The sequence below is a fragment of the Chelonoidis abingdonii genome, chromosome 3 (genome assembly GCF_003597395.2).
Source record: "Chelonoidis abingdonii isolate Lonesome George chromosome 3, CheloAbing_2.0, whole genome shotgun sequence".
In the NCBI taxonomy this organism is placed as follows: domain Eukaryota; kingdom Metazoa; phylum Chordata; order Testudines; family Testudinidae; genus Chelonoidis; species Chelonoidis abingdonii.
The window spans coordinates 137724043-137747721 of record NC_133771.1 but is presented as its reverse complement, the minus strand read 5'-3'; the positions used below and the strand labels follow the sequence as shown (position 1 = coordinate 137747721).

Genomic DNA, 23679 nt, shown 5'->3' with positions numbered 1-23679 from the left:
AAATCAAGAGCCTACCTTTAGCTGATGTCTTGTCAAGAATAATATTAAGTGGAAATCCCTAGAAGTTCTCAGAGTTCAGGCAATCATCTGGAGCCACATTCATTCCTGATGTAATTCTTGGCATTGATGGAGTTACACCAGGGTTGAATTTGGCTCATTGTCTTTAAATCAGACTGGTTTGCCTTGGCATTGCAATAGGTTCAGTGATAGAAAATGCTCATCTTTGTGAAGTCCTTCTGAGTGTGTACACGTGTGTGTGCTTGGAGAGTTGATAGCTGTGATTTAGCTATATATAAAATATATTAAAGAAAATGTAAAAGAATTATGATTGCATAGCTGGCCATAGTCTCAAGTCCTTGATGTTTTATTGCACTGCAGATTTTGTTCTGTGTTCCTTTTCAGTGGGTCTCACCATTCAGGAAGCCCTTCAGCACATTGTCCTAAAAACAGTGGCTCTCTAGATACCTCCAAAGTCTACATAGTGTCACAGAATAGTGGTCAACAGATTTCTGGGTCTGTATCGAAATTACACCACAGACAAGGAGCAGTGAGCAAATACATCATTGGTTGGAAAAAGTCAGAAGGCAGCCCTACACCTGAAGAATCTGAAGTTTCTCAATGCCAAGAGTAAGATTTTTGTTTATTCTTATTTTAGAAAGTTTATTTATTTATATAAATATTTATTTATTTATTTATTTATTTATTTATATATTATAAGTATATATATATATAATATATATATATTATATATATATATATAGTGTGGTGTGTGTGTTATTTATATTGTGTGGGAAAAGTTTTTAACTTTCTCTTTATTTGAAATGTATAAAATGCCTCTCCTTGTCTTCAATTTTATTTGAAATATTTGGGTTTTTTTCTTCCTTTATATACCAGAGATCTCGACACAGGTGAAAGAAAATCATTGGTTTGAGGGTCCTCTTGCCTCCTCCTTCCTTTTTCTCTTTGTTTCTTTCCTGTTGAACCACCTCCCTTTTACCCAGTGAAGCACAATGAGAGAAAGGACTGGCATTGTTAATATGGCAAAAAATTACAGTTGTGTTGTAAAGACATGAAATTCCATCTTGAAGAGGATTAGTTAGGCATAACTCCATTCAGGTCTGGAGAATCTCAGTATCTTCTCAAATGATTCTCCAAAAAAGCTTAATTTTCATTGAAGGGGTTCTAAATAAGGTTGCTCCTGGATATAATCTCTGGTTTTGGACCCAAGGGCCCCAGCTCTATAAACCTTAATTCAAGATTTTGCTATGCTGGTTTTGGTTTGAGATGAAAAAAAGAAGAGTATTGTGGAGATTAAAAAAAACCTTTGAGCCTTGTCAATTGAAATTACTGTTGCTTTTGAGTCCTTTTGTGGAGGGACACCCCTACTTCTGTGTTAGAATATTCCCCAATTCCTGGAATTATGTAATTACATCAGAATTACAATTTTCACTTTTAAAAATATTTCTAGCCTTTATAGCTGCAAAAGAAAGCTAGAAAACATTAACTGACTATAACTAATACAACAGTGTCTGCCATAGTCTGCAGAGACCATGACAGAATAGCTGAGAGAGTGCAAACAGCCCCATTATATCAAGGGGGTACTAAACTGTACCTGAAAATAGTAGGGAGCCCTGCCAGCACTATCCCATCAGAGGACTGTAGGCAGAAAATGCAGTGTGCCCTACCCATTCATTCATCCAATTTAAATACTCTCAGGCTGCTGAGCTAAGTACTGGGACCCTGCTGGAACTACTGCTACTATTCTTGGGGGGTAGATAGAGACTTCAAGCCACTACCCATCCCTGATGTCCCAGTGTCACTCCAAGTTGGGGAGGAGGGCAGGGTCATGGCATAGGAATGAAGCCACAGAGTCCACTGTGTAGTGGAGTGCCTCAACTGCTTTAATCCTGCCCTGGATGATCCTGGGGCACTTGATGAAAAGGCCTCACATAGCCCAGGTCTACACTAGTGGTGGGGAGTCAACCTAAGATATGCAACTTCAGCTACGCGAATATCATAGCTGAAGTCGGCGTATCTTAGGTCGATTTTACCTGGCCGTGAGGATGGCGACAAGTCAACTGCTGCCGCTCCCCTGTCAACTCTGCTTCCGCTTCTCGTGAGCTGGAGTTCCAGAGTCAATGGGGAGCGCGATTGGGGATCGATTTTATTGAGTCTAATCGACGCCCGATAGATCGATCGCTACCCGCCAGAAGACCTCCCCTCGGTCTTGGGAGTGGAGGTTTCTCACAATTTGGGCATTTTCTCTCTGACCTGATTCTTGCGATTAGAAAACTACTCAGTTCTGCTTAAATGCAAGGAGGGGAAAAAAGGCAGAGAAGTACTGAAGATCCACGCCCTGCCTCAGAAATAGCCCCCCAGATCTCCAAAAAACACTCTTCAAGGGCAGAGATGGGGGAGCTGCAGGCATGTGGAACTTCGTGGAAGCAGAGGCCTTTCTGACTTGACCACTGGACCCTGAAGCAATTGTTTCTAGAGCTAGGAAACTTCAAAAAGACTGAGGCGTCTCAGCTGCTTTCCAATCCTGGCCACATACTGTCCCCTTACTGGAACTGTTTCCAAGATGAAGGGGCTGGTGAAATTAACATTAGAGCCAGATGATATTTCATTTTGTGGCACTTTTGGAGGTTTCAGTATTTGTATTCATTGTGGATTGGAATGATAACGAACCCTTTACAGCACTTGCATGGAAATGGAATTATCAAAATGTCTGTTTTCAAACCAACACTTAAGACAGGGTGGGCCTTGGTACAGGTGTATGTATGTGTATCTGGTCAGGGCCCTGGCCTGGGATACGGGAAGCAAAGTTTCAAGCCCCCGCTCTGCCCAATTCAGAGTAATCTAGGATGGTGGGCTCTGAATCGGGCAGAGAAGGGACTTGAACCAAGGTCTCCCACAATTCAGATCAGGGCCATAACCGTCTGAGTGCACATCTCTCTCAAAAACTTGATTAAAATCTATACATCTCTATGAAATGTTCTGGCATCAACGAAATAGCATATTTCAGTAAAATTTCATTTTGCTGAAAATGTTCCAACCACCTCTAATAAACAGCAATGTATCTTGCCTGGCACTAGGAAAGCTCAGGAGGATCTTCCTCCTCCTGTGCAGAAGTGAAAGCCTTGGTTCAGAATGTGGTGCAGTTACTCAGATTTGGTTACAGGTGGTGCTTTGCATCCTTCCTATTGTACCAGCATAATAGGAGCAACAAGTACTGTTTGGATCTGCCATGTAATAATAATAATAATAATAAAGGCAAGTTATATATTCTTTTTATCTTCAAAATCATGTACCATGATGATCCCCTTACTTCCCTATTGAGTATAAATAACGGATTCTGGCTCCTTTTCTACATAGTAGAAAGCGCTGTGTATCTTGGCAGACTGGCAGCAAAACACGTGGAGTTTATTTTTAAATGTGATGTGTGGACTATCCTTTATTCTGTGGGAGAGGGAAATGAATATTACATCTAGAATGCTGTAAATGTTTCATATATATTACATAATATTTATAGCAAAATCTATCGTAAAAATGTCGGCCAAAATTTTACATATTCAAAAGTAGGAGCTTAACTTTAGGCTCTTTAAAACCATATTTCAACATTTGCCTCATTTTCAAAAGTGATGAGCACCAACTACTCCCAGTTGTGGCCTTTACTGCACATTTGTTTTGCCTTAATATTATGAATAAGCATGCTTTCATTAGATTGTTCAGTCATAAGAATGCTGCCTCTTTAAAAGTGTGGCAGTCTCTGTTGTCCCATGGGCCTCTGCATAATGAGATCCTGCAACCTTTTTTACAGTTTTGAAATGAAAACTTTTATTGAAAACTGCATAATTAAGCATTCCCTTTGGACTAAAAACGCAGGAACTTTGAAAAATGTCTGTGAGGACTAGCTCCAGCTGAAGAGTGTGAATCAAAGATGGCCACCCTGCACATAGGAAAAAATGTTCTCATAAATTTTCTATGCTTTAGAGCAATGCTTAACTTTTTCTCTCTCTAGGAAAGCTTTCCATGCATCATGAGGGGTGGGAGTGGGGAGGGAAGGGATTCTATTTCAAAGATAATTAGTTTGAAATAAAATAGCATCTCAAATTAGCAGTGGTGATGAAAATCAGGTCATTTGCTGAAGGTTGTGCCACTGTAAGACATAATTCACTGAGAATTACAATTTAACATTGCAAAGCCTATTTCCTCTCTGCTGAGAATACAATTGCTGATTATGCTGCACTTGGCAGTAAGTAATTGGTCTCAAATGTATGCACTGTGTGTTTGGGAATCTCCAGCTCCTCAGATTCCATTTCCAGAGTAAACCTTTTAAGATCATCTCTCTCCTTTCTTGCTGGAAGGGAGCTGAAAGACAGTAATTCAGTTTGACAGTCTTTTGTTGAATGTAAATATATTTCTGTATGCTGATAATTAAAGAAGGCGCCTGTTTTATTTATCCAAACAGCTTTGTGAAATGGCTGATAATAAAAGGCGCTTGGCACATGGCAAAATTGATTACAAGTGAATGTTTGGTGCTACCAGTGATGAACCATGATGATTTTGTCAGATTGTGATGCTGCATACAGTTTCACACTACAAGATATTGATTTTCTTATTTGCTCAGGAAGCACAAGTTTAATAATTTATCACAGATCAAAATATTTTAAGTATAAACAAAACAATAGAGAAGTGTAGTGTGTACAAAAGAAAAGTGCAGGCTTTGAGAAACATGCTGCTTGTTTCTTCCCATTTCTTGGGAATTCAGTACTTTTTGAATAATTTAAAAATTCTATCGTGAAACTGAAACTAATTCATAAATTTAAAATGATTGGGGGAGATGGTAACAATGCACTATGCAGAGAGAGAGAGATTCATACAGCAGCTTTTAGTTTTCATAAATGAAAATAAATGCAGTATTGTAAATCCATGACCAGTACTTCTTACCATAGTAATATACCAATTGTTTCAGCAGACTGTATGGTGAGGATGATATGTCTGCATCAAGTCAGCTTCAGACTTCTGTGAGGAGTGCAGTTACTGAAAGCCAGCAAGTCTTGTCCAAAGAAGATTTTCTGAAGCTGATGCTGCCAGATAGTTTCACTATGGAGGAGGGTAGAAGAAAGGTGAGCTATTCTTTTTTGGCTCTACATGTATAAGAGGCAATTACCTGAAGTCATCTACTTTTAGTTCTGAAATCGATTTAGACTAGACAAGAACATTCTATATAAACCAAACATAGTAGGTAGAAACTATGAATTCTGACAGTAATTCACATAATATGCATACCCTGCTCTATAAAATGATACCTAGTGTTTGGCAATTGTGGATTACATTCAGTGTTTCTTAAACATGCTTCTCTCAAATTTAAAAGCTGAGCTTTTTCGTACAAACACCTAGTTAATTTTGAGTACAAGTCCAAAGACTGAGATCAGTATTTTAAAAGCTAGGTGCCTAAAGTTAGGCAATTGAATAAAGTGGCATGGCTTTCATGATTCCAAGCAACAGTAACTCTGATGTGAAGTTTGTATGAGTCAGTGACTTAGATATTAATTATAAGTACCGTATATACTTGATCATAAGCCAGTTCGTTTATAAGCCGACCCCACCCCCCAACATGGATAAGTAAAAATGGAATTTTTTTATGACTCATTCATAAGCCGACCCTATAATTCAGGGGTCAACAAACCTTGGCTCCCAGGCCAACAGGATAAGCTGCTAGTGGGTCGAGAAGGTCTGCAGGCACAGAGGTAAACCTAAGTAAACAAAGTGTCCTGGCGTGCCAGCGGCTTACCCTGACAGGCCAGGACAGCAACTGGTGGGGAAATTTTTGGGGGGAGGATAAGCTGAGGGGGTCAGGGGAGTAACCCCTGTGACCACCCCCCACATGAGCCCACCTCTAGCCCAGGACCTCCACACACTCCCCATTGCTTCCCGCCTTCTATGGGGAGGACCAGGGCAGGATGTCTCTGGCCTGGTCGCAGCCTGCTCCGGCGGGCCGGGCCGGGCGGTGCGGCCGCAGCCTGCCAGTTCCGGAGCTGCAGCTGCTTCGAAGGCTGGGGGAAAGCAGCGTGGCCAGAAGCGGAGAGACTCTGGCTCCGCCTCTTCCCTTCTGGCTGTGCTGCTTCTCCTTGCTCCCTCTGTTGGGGGGAGGGGCTGTGTCCCACCTCTCCCTCGCTATACCCATTCCTAAGGTGACACCCTTCTCTGGTGCTTCGCTTTTTTACTAAAAAAATGTGGCTTATGAGCAAGTATATGTTAGTTGGAAAGGTCTCATAGTCTGCCCACAGAAAGCTGTGATCTGATTGTCATACAAAGACAATGTTGTTCATGTTAAAAAGTTCATTAAAGTACTGATATTGAACTTACAGTATGCTTTCTGAACTGCAAATACCAGTGACAATGCATTTTTTGCATAATAGGAAATGGTACCACAAGCAATTTAATTACTTGAAGTAATGCTCTTAAATAGATATTAACTCAATGGTACTTGAATCCGCTATGTCTATAATACATACTGAAGAACATGTTCATCATGTATAAACAGGTAATATGTGGGACCCTCATGTGCTAAATTTAATTTAAAAGGTGTCAGATTGTTTATTTTTAACATATGTATTAAGTTAAATATATACAGATAGATATAGATATAGATATAAAATCTCTGAAAGTTTAGGAATAATAGCTGATAATTTTTGTTATATTTTCCTACAATGACGCATTATTAATATAATAACTAATTGGACTGCAGTTCTGATTCTAAGAGGCTGTCTACACTGCTTTCTTTATAAATAACGGGTTGCACACTTTCTATTCTGGATACCCATCAAGTAAGTATAGATGCAGTGGCTTTTTTAAAACAGTGAATGTAGCACCAGAGTTAAAAATATCTACATCGTTATTTTTTTTTTTGACAGGTCTTCCTAACTGATGAATACTCATCAAAGAAACAGAGGGAAACATTCAATCATTCAAAGGGAAATATACTCTGTAAAAAAATAGTTCATTACACACTGAGGCCCAAATTCAGTAAAGCATCCCTCTTCAGGAAAGCACTGAAGTCAGTGGGCTTTAAGCAAATGTTTCAGTGCAGTCCTAATGCAGGATGGACTTAAGCATATGCTTACATTTTTTCCAGAATCAGAGTCTAGATATTGAAAGAATATAGTAGTTTTTAGACCCTGACTCTGGAAAGAATTTCAGGATATGCTTAAGTTCTGCTTAGGGCAGCACTGAAACATTTGCTTAAACTCAATTGACTTCAGTTGGACTTAAGCACATGGTTACGGTTAAGTACATGCTTCAGTGCTGTCCTGAAGAGGGATACTTTCCTGAAATGGGTCCCTAGTGTATATTATACTATTTTGTACTTAGTATATTATCCTTTTTCATGATTGAATGTTTCCCTCTGTTTCTTTGAGAAGTATTCATCAGTTAGGAAGATTTGTCAGAAACACAACAATGTAGATATTTTTAACTCTGGCGCGACATTCACTTGATATATATCCAGCAAAGGAAGTTGCTGCCTAAACTATTTATAAAGAAAGCAGGTCAGGATGTTGGACTCTTATAAGCAAGGAATACCAGTTTAAGATCATTTGTACAAATAAATTACCTCTGTAGACATGCAGAGTAACTATTTTTGCATTGCTATAGAATTAAAGGGTTCTCAAGTAAAATAGCCAAGTTTGATCCAGTTAGGACAATCAGATATAATTTTACTTTAGACATTTAGATGGTATTTTAAGTAATTTTATAAAAGGTAGAACAGCTTTCACTGAACTCTATTATCTTGTTTTAAGCATATTTCATGTTATCTAGACAGCTATAATGCTTTAAATCAGCTTTATTGTCATATAAATTAGATTGCACCTCACATATAGTTGATAACTTCAGAATGGCTTGATATTAAAACCTAGCCATTTCAAATTAAAATCAAGCAGTCCTATGTATGGTCTTGAATAAATGTTGCCAGAGATGGTAATCTTATATATATTTCTGGAAGCCATTACTGTCAGAGGGTTATGGAGCTTTCATTTAACATTTCAGAATTAATAAAACAACGCAGTATCTAATTAATTCATGGTGACGTGTTCCAAAATGTCAAGAGAAAATATAAAAATCCAATCCAGTAACTCCACTGAGGCTGCAGGAGAGTTGACGTGTTGGAACTAATATTTGATCTTCTATTGCAAGTTCAAGAATTCCAAACTGATATTTTATGCCTGCCTACATAAATACTACAAGAGTTTTCACAATATCATAGAAATTATTTTAACTAGTAAAATATGTTCAGTATTTTCATTTATTTACCAATTCATCTTTCTAAAACTATTTTAATATTTAGTTTTCATTTTATGGGAACCTATCTCCAAGGAGGACGCTTTATCGCACCCTTTCTGATGAGAGCATATGTAGTAATCGGAGAGGATCTTCATATGCTAGCTCACGGAGTTCAATGCTTGATCAAGCCTTGCCAAACGATATTTTGTTCAGCACTACCCCACCATATCACAGCACTCTGCCTCCCAGAATGAGTCTGGCTCTTGGAATGGGAAATCTAAGAAGTAAGTGATTGATCATGTTATGAGCAGGTTTCAGATTTTCTGTTAGTGAACTCAAATGACTTGCCAAATGTTAAAATAATTTTTCTTTTAATGGCAAGTTACATAATTATTTCAGCATTTTATGTTCTAGAGACCCTAGCAAGTATCGAGTCTGGTCAGTAGTGCCTGTTTATATTTGATTTAGTGATCAGAATTCAGACTTTTTTTTCCAGATTTGGAGAGACATTTTCCACAAAGTAGATTTTCACAAAGCAAGTGATAGGCAAAGAATGCTTGCCTCAAGACAGCTCTTTTCATTTGTCTGTTTTAGTCCAATGAATGATCCAGCTAAATAAAGCTAACTAGCTTTGTCTCACAAGCTTTTATTTAAGTTGGTTTCTCTATTTTGTTGCCATTTGTTTTTCTAGTGCATTCAAACTGTTAACAAATATATATTAGTGTTATCCATTTCATTGTCTATTAAGTTTGATATGAAGATAGCCCATTTATCTTAGTGACAATATCTTAAAACTTAATGCACACTTGTGATCCTTGTTCCCCTTTTCAAGATAGAATCTACTGAGGTTTCTTCACAATATTAAACCCCTGCACTTAGCAATTCATTTATCACTTTTTAGTAGCAGGAAACAGTGGTCTTGGGATAAGTTAAATTGATTTAAATAGGTGTTTCTTCATTTGTATGTTAGATGAGATCTTATTGTATGGATATATTCCATCAATATAGATGGCAAAGATTACTCTAGAATAATTGTAAGGTAAATATTTGGATGGCAAATACTAATACCTGTACTAAGCCCAAAATTTTCAGACTCGGGTGCTGAAATTTAGGTGTCCACTCAATGTGCAGTGGCAATCAAAAAAGATAACAGAATGTTGGGAATCATTAGGAAAGGGATAGAGAATAAGACAGGCAATATCATGTTGCCTCTATATACATCCATGATATGCCCACATCTTCAATACTGCATGCAGATATGGTCACAGCATCTCAAAAAAGATGTATTGGAATTGAAAAAGGTACAGAAAAAGGAAAACAAAAATGATTAGGGGTATGGAACAGCTTCCATATGAGGAAAGATTAATGACTGGGACTTTTCAGCTTGGAAAAGAGACAAATAAGGGAGGATATGATAGAGGTCTATAAAATCATGACTAGTGTGAAGAAAGTAAATAAGGAAGTGTTATTTAATCCTTCTCATAACACAAGAACTCAGGGTCATCAAATGGAAGTAATAGGCAGCAGGTTTAAAACAAACAAAAGGAAGTATTACTTCACACAATGCACTGTCAACCTGTGGAACTCTTTGCCAGAGGATGTTGTGAAGGCGCAGACTATAACAGGGTTCAAAAAAGTGCTAAATAAGTTCAAGAAGGATAGGCCCATCAATGGCTGTTAGCCAGAGTGGACAGGGATGGTGTGCCTAGCCTCTGTTTGCCAGAAGCTGGGAATGGGCGACAGGGGATGGATCACTTGATTACCTGTTCTGTTCATTCCCTCTAGGACACCTGGCATTGGCCACTGTCAGAAGACAGGATACTGAGCCAGATGGACCATTGGTCTCACCCAGTGTGTTCTTATAGGAGCAGCTCTTCTGAAAAACTAGCCACTTTTATTTAGGTACCTTAATATTGGAATTAGGCCAATTTTTTCAAAAATAGGAGCCAGACTGGGTTCTTAACTCCATATTTAGGCACTTATGGTTAGAAGTTAGTGACTTAAGCACTTAAATTACTTAGGAGCACAAGTCCCATTGAAGTCTTGCAGGGATGGACAGAAGTAAGATCAAAGAAATAATAACTAATAATATTATTATAAAAAACTGTCCAGACCATGTCCTTAATGGACAGGCCTAACTACTGAATTATGTGCTTCAGAACAGACTGACAGACTTAACTTTGAGATTTGCTGGCAATGTCACTGTAAACCATCAAGTCATAGACAGAGCATCAGAAAGCTCCCTAGTCTCCTCTCATGTTTCATTTAAGTCTAATGTGAAATCAACCCAGAGGCCCTGAAGTTTTTGGCTTCAAGTGACCCAGAATCAAGAGTAACAGCTGGGTATCGAGACTCTGTATTGATACCTCCCACAGTTGCAAAGACCCAACATGTGAGGCCCAAAGCTGTTCCTTGACACCCTGGAGGCAGCATCAGCAAGACCCAGTGCATGTATGTCAACAGAACATGTTGAAACTCAGATGTCATCTTTGCCCCTCTGGTTGTTTTCAAAACAGACACTTTTTGAAGCCAGGCATTCCCTTTCTGCAAGTGCCAAAGCAAGTCTGCACCAAGAGCCTAGTGAACTCCCAACTTTCAGCCAGCTCTGCCCTCTACCCCTGAGACTGCAACTGTCCAAGGCCTCCAGCTACCTCAGTTTCAATTGTATTTGTGCGATAAATCACCTGGAACACCATAAACTATTGATTAGCCTGCCGTCTTCATTTAAGCAAATTATGTTACTTGTCAGACTTTTGGACAAATGGGAGAAGCCAAGACGAGACAGAAAATTTGGATTTTGAGGTGGCTTATTTTAATCCCTTTTGTGAATACAACCAAAAGCTAATGATGAAGGTAACTTTCGACATGACACAACTTTTGTGGGAACTCTGTTCTGGAGCAGGTGAAGGAGCCCATCTGCTTATATATTCATTCATATCTGCAGCAATTTTCTCAACCACATGTATTCACAAGCTTGTTCTCAGCTACTCCCCACATGCTCCATTCAGAAGTTCCTGAACCACTCTGTTCCCGTTCCATCTTCCTTTTCTCCTAGACTTGATACTTTACTTTCCTGCAGGGAAGGAACCTGCAGTTCCATTTGCTCTGCTCTGCTTTCTGGATCCAGTAATCTTATTTACCCATTCCAAATTCCTATTCACATCTTGCAAATGGATTTTTGACGCCTTTTATGTGGTGGTTGGAGACAGTGAGAGGGGAAGGAAAGTACTGAAATCCTCACTCATTCTCCCTGCAGGCCTATACTGGTTCTGCCTCCCACATTTTAGGGATGGTAAGGAATTGCAGCTCTGATCTGGGCTCCCCTCACACTCTCTGCTCTGAGACTACAGCAAAGAGAGCGAAGGGAGCCCAGTTTCAAGCTCGCACTGTGCAGCTGTTTTGGCTGCCCCTGTTGAATGACACTCACTGAGCATTTTGCAAGACTAGGAAGACTAGTGCATGTCCTCTCAGGTGCACATCTTAGGGCTTCTCTATACTGGCACTTTACAGCACTGCAACTTTCTCGCTCGGGGCTGTGGAAAGAACATCCCCCTGAGCACTGCAAGTTTCAGTGCTGTAAAGTACCAGTGTAGACAGTTCACCAGCACTGGGAGTGGTAGCTACTCCCCTCACGAAAGTGTTGTTTTTTTTTAACCAGTGGTGCCACGACTACACAGCCACATAAAAGCACTGCCATGGCAGCACTTTAACGTTGCTAGTGAAGACATGCCCTTAGAAAGAGATCTCTGTTCCTCACCCTGATTTAAAATGCTTAGAGGTTTTGGAATGAAGGTTCCTTATGTTTACAGTCCATCTTGAGGACCTACATAACTTTCATGGACAAAGATCTTTGTAAATGTAGTGTTCAAAAACCAGATCCTGATTGAATTGCCAGGTGATCTTATTATTAGCAGATAAGCAGGGTGGAATAAGTTCAATGCTTCTTGACACAGGAGACATGTAAGTGTAGAATTTGGATGCTGTCATAAGACATTGTCAGTTGGCACTCAGACGGGAAAGGAAAACCCATAAATGGAAAGATGCTAAGCTGATCAGTAATGAAGAACAAGAATGTTCCCTGGATAAAGAGGTGGTAGATTTATCAAGTGGGGAACACTGGAGATAGATATTTCCAGAACACCTCTGTACAAAATACCAGTGTTCTTCACGAGGCACCAGAAAGAAAATGCACTGCGAACAGACACTTTGTTTTTTATTCACTGCTGAGGTAAGTTTACATATGTATCCATTATCTCTGATAACAAAGGTTCTGACTAAGCTTAGGTGAAGATGTTCAATGATCCTTATTTTCAATGATGCTTATCCTTAAGTATCAGAGGGGTAGCTGTGTTAGTCTGGATCTGTATAAAGCAAGAGAGTCCTGTGGCACCTTATTGACTAACAGATGTATTGAAGCATAAGCTTTCATGGGTGAATACCCACTTCGTCAGTATTCAGGGCTGCCCAGAGCGGGGAGGGAGGGCAAGTGGGGCGATTTGCCCTGGACCCCGCGAGCTGCTCCGGGTTTTCAGCTGCACTTTGGCAGCAGGCCCTTCAGTGCAGCAGAAGACTCGGAGCGAGTGAAGGACCCACCGCTGAAGTGCTGCCGAAGCCTCAGAGCGCCACCTGCTGAGTACAAGCACCGCCGCAAGTAGCGGGGCGGGGGGAAGCTGCGATTGGCAGCAGTTCTAATGCCGCCGCTTCATTCTTCGGCGGCGGGCCCTTCCCTTCAAGAGGGACCCGCCACTGAATTGCCACCGAAGACCCAGCCCTGCCCCAGGCCACCTGAATCCTCTAGGCAGCCCTGTCAGTATTCACCCATGAAAGCTTATGCTCCAATACATCTGTTAGTCTATAAGGTGCCACAGGTCTCTTAATCCTTAAGTAGGTAATCAACTGATCCTTCAGAACCATTAGGATAATGTGGCACATGATACATTTAAAATTAGAAAAACCTTTGTGTCATGGATTGTTAATATGATTTTAACTGAGCTGTTGAAAGCTACTATCAAACCACTTGCTAACCTCTGAAATCAAGGGTTTTTTTATATGGTAAATCACCTTTCGGGTTGCAGTGACTTCCACTCAGTGATTGAGATTGAGTTTCACTGACTGTTCACTTTAAACTAAATCCTTCAAAGGTAAGATAGTGTTATGGACAAATACCAGATAATGGCCTAAGATAGTAATTGAGTTCTGCTTCAATCATTCAGTCCTCTTGCTTGCATTCTTCCACACTCACTTATCTATCATGGTGAAACTCTTCTCTATGATCCTATGATAAACTTGATGCCAAAAGATCCTTTGGCTTTTATTTGGAGAAAACTAAAGCCTTTAAAAAATACACGCACCTTTGTTTCAGCTGACACTAACTCAATAGATTGTGTGGTTTCCAGGGAGACCACATTTCTCAATAGCTGTTTCATTGTTATACCATGGCAGGCCTGCAGCTTGTAGGGTTATGTCAAGGTTTCTTTGGTGTGGAGTGAATCTCTTATGGCAGCAAACTTCTGATCTGTTTTTATCTTGGAGATTTACAAGGCAGTATCTTATATTAACTGAGTATACTCAGATTATACTCTGTTGCTCAGATTCAGCTTCCAGTCAGGAGTTAAGATTTAGTCTACTGTGGAACCTTTTTCTAGGATATCTTATTTTCCTTCTTTGCAAATATAAAAAGATATCTACATAGCTTTAGAGTAGGGCCATCAATTAATTGCAGTTAACTCACACGATTAACTCAAAAAAATTAATCGTGGTTAATTGCAGTTTTAATCGCACTGTTAAACAATAGACTACCAATTGAAATGTATTAAATATTTATGGATGTTTTTCTACGTTTTTAAATATATCAATTTCAATTACAGCACAGTATACAAAGTGTACAGTGCTCACTTTAAATTATTATTTTTATTACAAATATTTGCACTGGAAAAATGCAAACAAAATAAATAGTATTTTTTAATTCACCTAATATACATACTGTAGTGCCATCTCTTTATTATGTAAGTGCAACTTACAAATGCAGATTTTTTTTGTTACAGAACTGCACTCAAAAACGAAACAGTGTAAAACTTTAGAGCCTAGAAGTCCACTCAGTCCTACTTCTTGTTCAGCCAATTGCTAAGACAAACAAGTTTGATTACATTTACGGGGATAATGCTGGAAGTGAGAACAAGCATTTGCATGGCACTTCTGTAGCCAGCATTGCAAGGTATTTACATGCTAAACATTCATATGCCCCTTCATGCTTTGGCCACCGTTCCAAGAGGACATGCTTCCATGCTGATTATGCTTGTTAAAAAAATAATGCATTAATTAAATTTGTGACTGAACTCCTTGGAGGAGAACTGCATGTCTCCTACTCTGTTTTGCCTGCATTCTGCCATGTATTTCATGTTCCAGCAGTCTCAGATGATGACCCAGCACATAGTGTTCATTTTAAGAACACTTTAACTGTAGATTTGACAAAACACAAAGAAGGTACCAGTGTGAGATTTCTAAAGATAGCTACAGCACTCAACCCAAGGTTTAAGAATCTGAAGTGCCTTCCAAAATCTGAGAGGGATGAGGTGTTGGAGCATGCTTTCAGAAATCTTAAAGGAGCAACACTCTGATGTGAAAACTACGGAACCCAACCACCAAAAAAGAAAATCACCTTTCTGCTGGTGGCATCTGACTCGCGCAGTATCCATATTGCTTTGGTGGTTCCAAAACAGACCTTTTATCAGCATGGACACATGTCCTCTTGAACAGTGTGGTGAAACATGAAGGGGCGTATGATCTTTAGTGCATCTGACACATCAATATCTTGCAACACTGGCTATAACAGTGCCATGTGAATGCCTGTTTCTCACTTCAGGTGATATTATAAACAAGAAGTTCATGGGAGCATTATCTGGCTAAGTATACACAACTTGTTTGAGCGCTTGGTCTAAACAAGAAGTGGGACTGGATTGAGTCTTGTAGGCTCTGTAGCTGGTTTCACGTTATTTGATGCAGTTTTTTGCACATAATTCGCACTGTCGTTCACTTTCATAATAAAGAGATTGCATTACAGTACTTGTATTAGGTGAATTGAAAAATGCTATTTATTTTGTTTGCCATTTTTCCAGTGCAAATATTTGTAATCAAAATTATATAAAGTGAGCACTGTACATTTTGTATACTGTGTTGTAATTGAAATCAATATATTTGAAAATATCCCAAACTATTTCGATAGTTATTCTATTAAACTGTGATTAAACACAATTAATTTTTTTTAATCGCATGATTAATCACAATTTTTTTAATCACTTGACAACCCTACTTTAGAGAAATGGTTAAAACTTGAAAACTGGTATCCCACCATTCAGAATAAAGGTACATTTACCCTGTATTCACATTCTATGTGCATCTTTTGTTTTGTTTTGAATAACCCTGGAGCTTTTTAATCTCCAGAAGAGGGAATCTTTAATGAAGCTTACTTTTAAAGAAGAGGGAACTACTTATCTGTAACTGTCCTCTGAAAATAAATACATAATGGCTTGCCAACCATCCTCTTCGAAACTGAATGCTCTGTAACATTTCTATTACTTTATTCTTTTGGGTCTTTTACATATGGTGATAATTGCTGGGCAAAGAACTTGTTGCTGGAGCACATGGGGTGCTTGCGTTCCCTTGCAAGGGTGATTTGAGATATCCTTTATGGATCTTATAACTGTTAGCTTGGGGAGTGCTCACAGTCATGACTTCAAAGAGAACCTGACATCTTGATTTACACAGTGTTGCCTATAAAAGTGAATGGTGTAGAGGAACAAAGTAATTCAGCTGTGTGCAGTGTTGCAAGCTGCTTGGAGCTTGGAGGGAAGAGTTTGGAAGAGGCATAAGGACACCAGTCTGTGTGAATATGGCTTAAATGCCAGCTGCAGTTGCAGTATCTTTGTAAATAGTTCTCTTAATAGTCAGTTTAGTTTTAGAAACGTGGAGTCCTCTCATGTCATTACCCAGTATATGGCACATGAAGTATATAGTAACTCTCCCCCCCGCATAACTTAAGATCTCTTCATGAGAGGAGAACTTACAACTCCCATTGACAGAAACAGGATAGTTGCCTTGGTAGCAGGACGGACCAGATAAGATAAATCTGTTTACCCTTATATAAATAAGAAATCTGTCTCTGAATAAGGAGATTTTTTGGCACTAATGTCAGTTGATTTTAGGAGAACTGCTTTGGAACCTATAAGTTTTAAATAAGAAAATGCTGAAAATGTTATCAAAGTTGCTTTATATCACTTCTCTGCAATAATAAAAGAGAAGTGAAAATGAATAAAGTTTGATGGTATGGTCATGGTGGTTTCTATATAAAAGAACTGGAAGTCACAAGATCAATAACTGTACCAAAAAGCATGGACTTAACACACACAAATATTTTCTTTACAACTATGGGTTAATGCATGTATTGTTGTCCCAGAGGGCATAGTCTTTTCTCTCCTAAACTCAGACCACACCCAAAATGCAAACGGCATGGAAGAATCCTTCCCTGAAGCTCAAGAAACTCAGGAGTTTTTTGCACTGTTAGTACACCAGAATATGCTTTTCTTTCTCTGTTTAGATTTTTTTAAATAATGGTCTGTCATGGCATGCTGATGCCTGGACTGTTGTTACTCCTCCTTATTTCTTCCTTCATTGTAGACACTGTGAGGTTTCAGACCTCTCCAGGGCTGGTGCAAGGATGTTTTGGGCTGTAGGCGAAACTTCCACCTGGCACTCTTGCCTGCACACGCCCCTGCCCTGAGGCGCCCCCCTCCCTGCGGCTTCTCCCGTCCTCCACCCTGAGGCACCCCCCTTGTGGCAGCTCCCCACCCTCCACCCTGAGGCACCCCCCTCCCGCCCCAGCTCACCTCTACTAAGAGCACGAACACCCCGAGCACGCCTTCGCTGCTTCATTTCTCCCGCCTCCCAGGCTTGCGGCGCCTAAGCTGATTGGCGCCACAAGCCTGAGAGGCAGGAGAAGTGAAGCAGCGACGGTGTGCTCAGGGAGGAGGCGGGGCAGGGGTGAGTTTCTTCACTTCTTCTGCCTCCCAGGCTTGCGGCACCAATCAGCTTAGGCGCTGCAAGCCTGGGAGCAGGAGAAGTGAAGCGGCCATGGCATGCTTGAGGAGGAGGTGGGACAGGGGTGAGCTGGGGCAGGGAGTTCCCCTGCGTGCTGCCCCACCTTACTTGCTGCAGGCGGCCCTCCCCACACTCCCCTGCCCCAGCTCCCTCCGCCTAAATGCCGGTGGTGATCGGAGCGGCCGAAGATCTGGCCGCCGCGGTTGCTGCTGAAGAAAATGGCACCCCCCAAATCCTAGCCATCGCCTAAATGGTTGCAGCAGCCCTGGACCTCTCAATAACCAAAACCTCTCTTCATCCAGCAGGCTTTCTGCTATTAAAGCCCTCTGTCTACCCTGGACCAAGTAGTGTAGATCCTATGAATTTAGGTCCTCACAGAGATGTATAAAATGAGATGATTACTGGTGACTAAATCAATTCTACACTCCAATTTGGGAAACCAGCAGAATGTTATCAAGTAGACACTTTTCTGACAGGTTTCACTTTCATCTTCTATTGACTTATCACACAAAAGCAGGGATTCTTCTAAAGTGACTGAACACCTCTAGGAAAGGAACTGGATGACCAGCTTTCAAATAAGATCTCCTGTCTGTAAAGAAGGTTTCCCTTTTTGTAAAGCACCAGAATACACAAGTATTTATCTTATTCTACAAAGGGCTTTCACAGACTCCAAGCCGTATATGCAAGAGATTGTTCCATGATCAGTCCCAAGTATGATTTCACCCTCGGACACTTCTAATGTTTTCTGCGATTAATATAGGCAGGAAGTGGGAAGAGAGTATATTTGTATGCTAAAATTCCATTTGATATAAAATCTACTTTTGGATTCCTGAGGTTCTGTAGAGACACATGTTACAGCAAATTCTACTAAACAGACTAACTGCATACTTTCTTAGTTACTCCATCAAAACTTAATAATGGAATACCTTGCATATAAACTGCAGGATAAGACAGAAAAATCCCATGGTCTATAGATTTTTATCTCTTGCATCCTATTAAGGATGCAAGCCCCTCTCCCCCAATGTTTTTATTGAGGATTGCATACTTGCTCCTCCATCCCATCTTCTCCATGAGAAAGATAATTCATTCTGTTAGAGGCTGCTGCATGCAATAGAATGTACTGTGACACTTTATGCTTGTTGTGTTTACATACAAACTTTAATTTATACAGACTGTATACTATATTCTTCCATTAATATCTTGACAAATGATACCATGCCTTTTTCATACAATAGGAAGATATTCCATGTTATCTGTGTGCATTGTTTCTTGTGAAAAAACACTTTTTAATTTTTCTTAGATGGTACAGTGGTGAGAAAAATATTCCTCAAACATATTATAGCCTATATCTGGGGAAGGACTGGAGGGAGGAAAAACTTGTGTATTTTTTTAAATATTTTTTTTAAACTTCTGATTTAACCACACTTTCTTTTTTGTTTTAAAAGGGTTGAAGCAGAATAACTTTTTTGCTGAATGACATTTAATGAAATAACATTAGTCATTAATCTTATTAGTATAAAATTAATGTTCTCTTCTCCCTAATGTGATTAAATCTACTTGTTATATCTACTTTCATGAATGTCAGTATTTCTAACCTCAGTATTTATTATATTGTCTGCATGTATACATCAATATACAGCTAGATCACAGAATCATAGTGCAGGGTTGGAAGGGACCTCAAAATCATCAAGTCCACCTTCATGCACTGAGGCAGGACCAAATAAACCTAGACCATCCCTGACAGGTGTTTATCCAACCTGTTTTTAAAAACCTCCAATGATGGGGATTCCAGAATCTTCCTTGGAAGACTATTCCAGCAGTTAAATCCCTTACGGTTAGAAAGTTTTCCTAATACACCTCTACCTCAATATAACGCGACTCGATATAACACGAATTCGTATATAACACAGTAAAGCTGTGCTCCGTGGGTTGGGGCTGCACACTCTGGTGGATCAAAGCAAGTTCAATATAACGCGGTTTCACCTGTAATACAGTAAGATTTTTTGGCTCCCAAGGACAGCATTATATTGAGGTAGATATGTATCTAACCTAAATCTGCCTGGCTACTGATTAACCCCACTACTGCTTATCCTATCTTAAGTAGATAATGAGAACAATTGATCACAGTCCTCTTTGTGATAACCAATAACATATTTGAAGACTGTTATTGGTTCTCCTTTGTAAAGATCATCTGGCTTGAAAATGAAAATGTAAAGTAATTCCCAAAGTGGAATATGAAAATCTTTTATTCCTTCTGAAATGTGAATTCATAGTATGTTTGTAAAACGCTGTATAACCTAAAAGCTCAATATCACTTATTATTAATGATAAATGAGAGCTTGTGCTCTAATACAAATTTGTGCTGTATCTATTGTATAGTAAGAGTTGCAGTTCATTCTGGAAATAGTGTTACAATATGTTGAAATCTATCACTTCCTTAGATATATTCTTTGTCAATATAAAACTGAAAGAGCATTTTTAGATCTGAATATAATTTTTCTTTTTGAGGTTAGAACAAATTGATAAACTAAAAAGGGAAAGTTTCTGAATATTGGGTGGAACGTGGGCATAATTTTCAAAGCAGTCTCTATACCTGCGCTCATAATCTGAGCACATCTCGTTTTTGTGTATATAACTGTATATGTACACAAATTCTGCATGTGTGGTTTCATGGGCTTTCTGAAAATATGGATCTATATGTGTGTCTAGCAACTTTCTCTTCACAAAGGATCTTAAAAAAGCAAATATTTGGGTTCTGTAATATTCTACTGTTTATAACTGTGTTCTGTCTATTTATAATATTAATATGCTCTCTTATGTAAAGTGGTGGTTAGGAAGAGAATATTCTTTTTAAAAAATCTTCTTTCCTTCTCATTCTCCCTCAGTCCAATGCCACTTAAAATGTTATGCTGACACTAAGCGTTTATATATATATATATATATATATATATATATATATATATATAAAAATATATAAAAATTCCCCTCTCACCCCTATGGGTGGTATGTGTCTTCCTCAACCTCGGGTCCTCTACCAGAGGCCTGGGAGTTTGAGGGTTCTGCGCAGTATCTTAGCTGTTCCTACTAGCACTGCATCCTTTGTCTGGATAGACAGCTCTGATGTTGTTCCTGGATCTGTTGGAGCCACTCACCCAGCTTAGGAGTCACAGCCCCGAGTGCTCCTACCACCATGGACCACTTTGGCCTTCACTTCCACATCCTCTCGAGTTCCTCTTTCAGGCCCTGGTACTTCTCCAGCTTCTCATATTCCTTCTTCCTGATGTTGCTGTCACTTGGCACTGCTATATTTATCACCACGCTGTCTTCTGGTCCTTGTCTATTACCGATGTCTGGTTGATTGGCCAGTACCTGCCTGTCCGTCCGTCTGGATCTGGAAGTCCCACAGAATCTTAGCCCTGCTATTCTCCGCAACCTTCTGTGGAATCTCCCATCTGGTCTTGGAGGGTCTAGCCATACGCTGTGCAGATGTTCCTGTACACAATGCCAGCCACTTGGTTGTGCCGTTCAGTGTATGCTTTCCTGCCTGCATCTTACATCCTGCCACTGTGCAGACTGTGCAGAGAGGCCTCAAGACAGTCCAACACATAGTGGCAGATGTAAGATGCGCAGCAGAACAGCATACACTGAACGGCACAACCAAGTGGCTGGCATTGTGTACAGGAACATCTGCACAGCGTATGGGCTAGACCCTCCCAAGACCAGATGGGAGATTCCACAGAAGGTTGTGGAGAATAGCAGGGCTAAGATTCTGTGGGACTTCCAGATCCAGACGGACAGGCAGGTACTGGCCCGTATATATATATAAAAAGCAGGGGACAAGGGAAAAGTGAAGATGAGCACCCTTTGGCTATATATATATTTGAAATTTAATTCTAATAGCCTCAGAACTAAATATAGACTGTTATCATAAGAAGACTAATTTTTGTGTTTGTTGATAGATGAATTCTGGTTCTCAGATGGCTCCTTGTCTGATAGAGCCAAATTCAATGATCCTGGCCTGATGCCCCTTCCAGACACTGCTGCAGAACTAGACTGGTCCAACCTGGTGGATGCTGCACGAGCATTTGAAGGTAAGAAAATTCAGCATGAAGACTGATCTTCCAAGTTTTTCCTGTATTTTCCATATGCTCATTTTGAATAAGAAAAATCTTATTTATCTCAGTAGTTAGCCTTTTCTATCCTTTTTGTAATATTAATTACTTTCAAATGAGGAAACGTGTTGGACACAATATTTACTGTGTGGCTGCTATCAACTCTGCATGTGCAGTCCAGGTGATGTTGCCCCTTCCCCTAACTTGCATAATAAGCCCTCAGAAGAATATTGCAGTGGTACAAGTATTAAAATGTCTATTGATATGTTTTCAAAAATAGTGTGCAGTCAAGAAGTAGAGCAGTCTTGCAGAATTGGACTATAATTCAGATTAAGCTGGAGAAAATGACATAGTCCATCTCTTTGATATCAAACCTATAGATGCTTAGTTTAAAACTAAACAGAATAGTAGACATGCATATTTAAAGGTTTGGTCAGGTCTTTCTCTGTACTGTCCTAGAGTTCAACAATCTTAAGTAGAAAGATTTTGTTGCTTTACTCTTTAGTTACAGGCATTCACAACTATTGTAGTACTATTCTGAATGAATAGAAAATGTATCACAATGATGATCATCATTCTAAAACACTATCTTGCTTTTTATTCTGATTAACTTTGAGTTCCTTCATCTCTGCTCAGCCCTTCTCAGATAAATTTTTCCTAACTGGTAGGAAGTATTATAAAATTGAAAGATACTCTGAAAAGGATTCCCATTGTATTTACACACTTGGTTGCTTGTGGGGAAGATATGTGTATATTTTTTTGTTACCAATATCCTAATGCAGCAACTGTACAATAAAGACTTATCAGTACGAAGAAGAGTTGGAGTGATGTAACTGTGTTCATGCTAAAGCAGTTCTTACTGCTGCATAAAAAACATTTTGATATTCAACAACTCTTATCAGTTCAGCTGACTGAAAGTACTTGTTCTGTACTCATATTTTCTGAAACTCAGATATTTTAAAGGTCTTTTAGAAACTTTTTTATTTCATTTTTCTAGTCTCCTTAAACCTTCAGCTCAGAACAATGGCATAGTGTTTTATTCTGCAATTAATCAATTTGAGCAGCAACTTCTAGATTCTTATAATTTAAGGCTTATTCTCTATAGTTGCACAGTCATATTTTTTCTTATTTGTTCTGCTCAAATAGGAGAAGCTATTGACTGACTTGTTTTTAGTTGCATATATTTCAGATATTTTAATTTATTCATTTTGTACTGCAGTGAGTCACATAATACAGATTGTCTCATTGATTACTTTGTTAATTATTTGAAAAATGTGAGTTGTAATGCAGATTCCCATAAAGAATACTGTAGTAAGTGTTTCTATGTTTTCTGTTAGTGGGTACATTCATGCAGATGGTGGAAAGGTCTATGCATGTGCTATATAACCTATAAAACATTATAACTAATTTTTTGATTTTATGCTATGATATGGACCTCCTAAGTGGAAATGGGCTTTCTAAAAGATTTGGTCAACTTTCTGCATCCTCAGTCTCACAACCAGAAAGCCAAAATCAAAATATGCTAAACAGACTAGCATACCATGAAAAGTTCATTTGGAGGGAGTCCATTATTTAAAAAAAAAAAAAAATAAGAGTTCTTAAAATAGTTGGGTTTGAATTGGAGGAAGCAGATGCTATTTTCCTGTGTATGCTGAAGTTGTCCTTCGTAATTGAGGAATGACTTCAAGACTTGGTATTAAGAGTAGGTGGGAGCTAGTGTTCTGGACTCTATGAATGTGATGAATAGAGAAATGATGATCCTAGAGATTATGCAAATTGATGATAAAAATGTCAATGGAGTTTTGCTATGCAGGGTCACGGTGTTCGAAACTGAACATTTCTAGAAGTTCGGAATTGAAGCCAAATGGCTATTTCAGCATTCTTCTTTAAGAATGTTTTAAAAAGGAAAGGTCTATACCGGCACAGAAGTTGAGATGCCACAATCATTTCCTTAGTTGTGTGGGGATTAAAACCTCTGAGACCTTTTTATTTTGGTGGATGAGAATGTGATCAAAACTTTTGAGATATGTTTGTCTTTAAAGAAAAGTGATTGAGTTAATGAAGACTAAGCCATTGTTAATGGGGTTGTTTGCTACTGAAGATTTAAGAAATTAAAGTTAAATTAGTCTCCAATTCTGATCTGCCAAGTCTCCTAACATTTATGCAATTTACCGCTATTGAGAAGGGA

The 23679-nt window shown here is 39.2% G+C and overlaps 1 protein-coding gene across 8 annotated transcripts in view; it reads left to right on the top strand.

The window, feature by feature from the left end:
• SIPA1L2 (signal induced proliferation associated 1 like 2) overlaps positions 1-23679 on the top strand; it is a 277958-nt gene that overhangs the window by 238624 nt on the left and 15655 nt on the right. For 4 of the 8 annotated variants that reach the window (XM_075064154.1, XM_075064152.1, XM_032790744.2 and 1 more), the window contains 4 exons: positions 403-627; positions 4976-5129; positions 8351-8570; positions 21339-21470. In XM_075064154.1, coding sequence (XP_074920255.1) covers positions 403-627; positions 4976-5129; positions 8351-8570; positions 21339-21470 — 731 coding nt within the window. The remainder of the gene's footprint in view (positions 1-402; positions 628-4975; positions 5130-8350; positions 8571-21338; positions 21471-23679) is intronic. The other 4 variants (XM_075064151.1, XM_075064156.1, XM_075064155.1 and 1 more) reach the window with 1 other exon arrangement.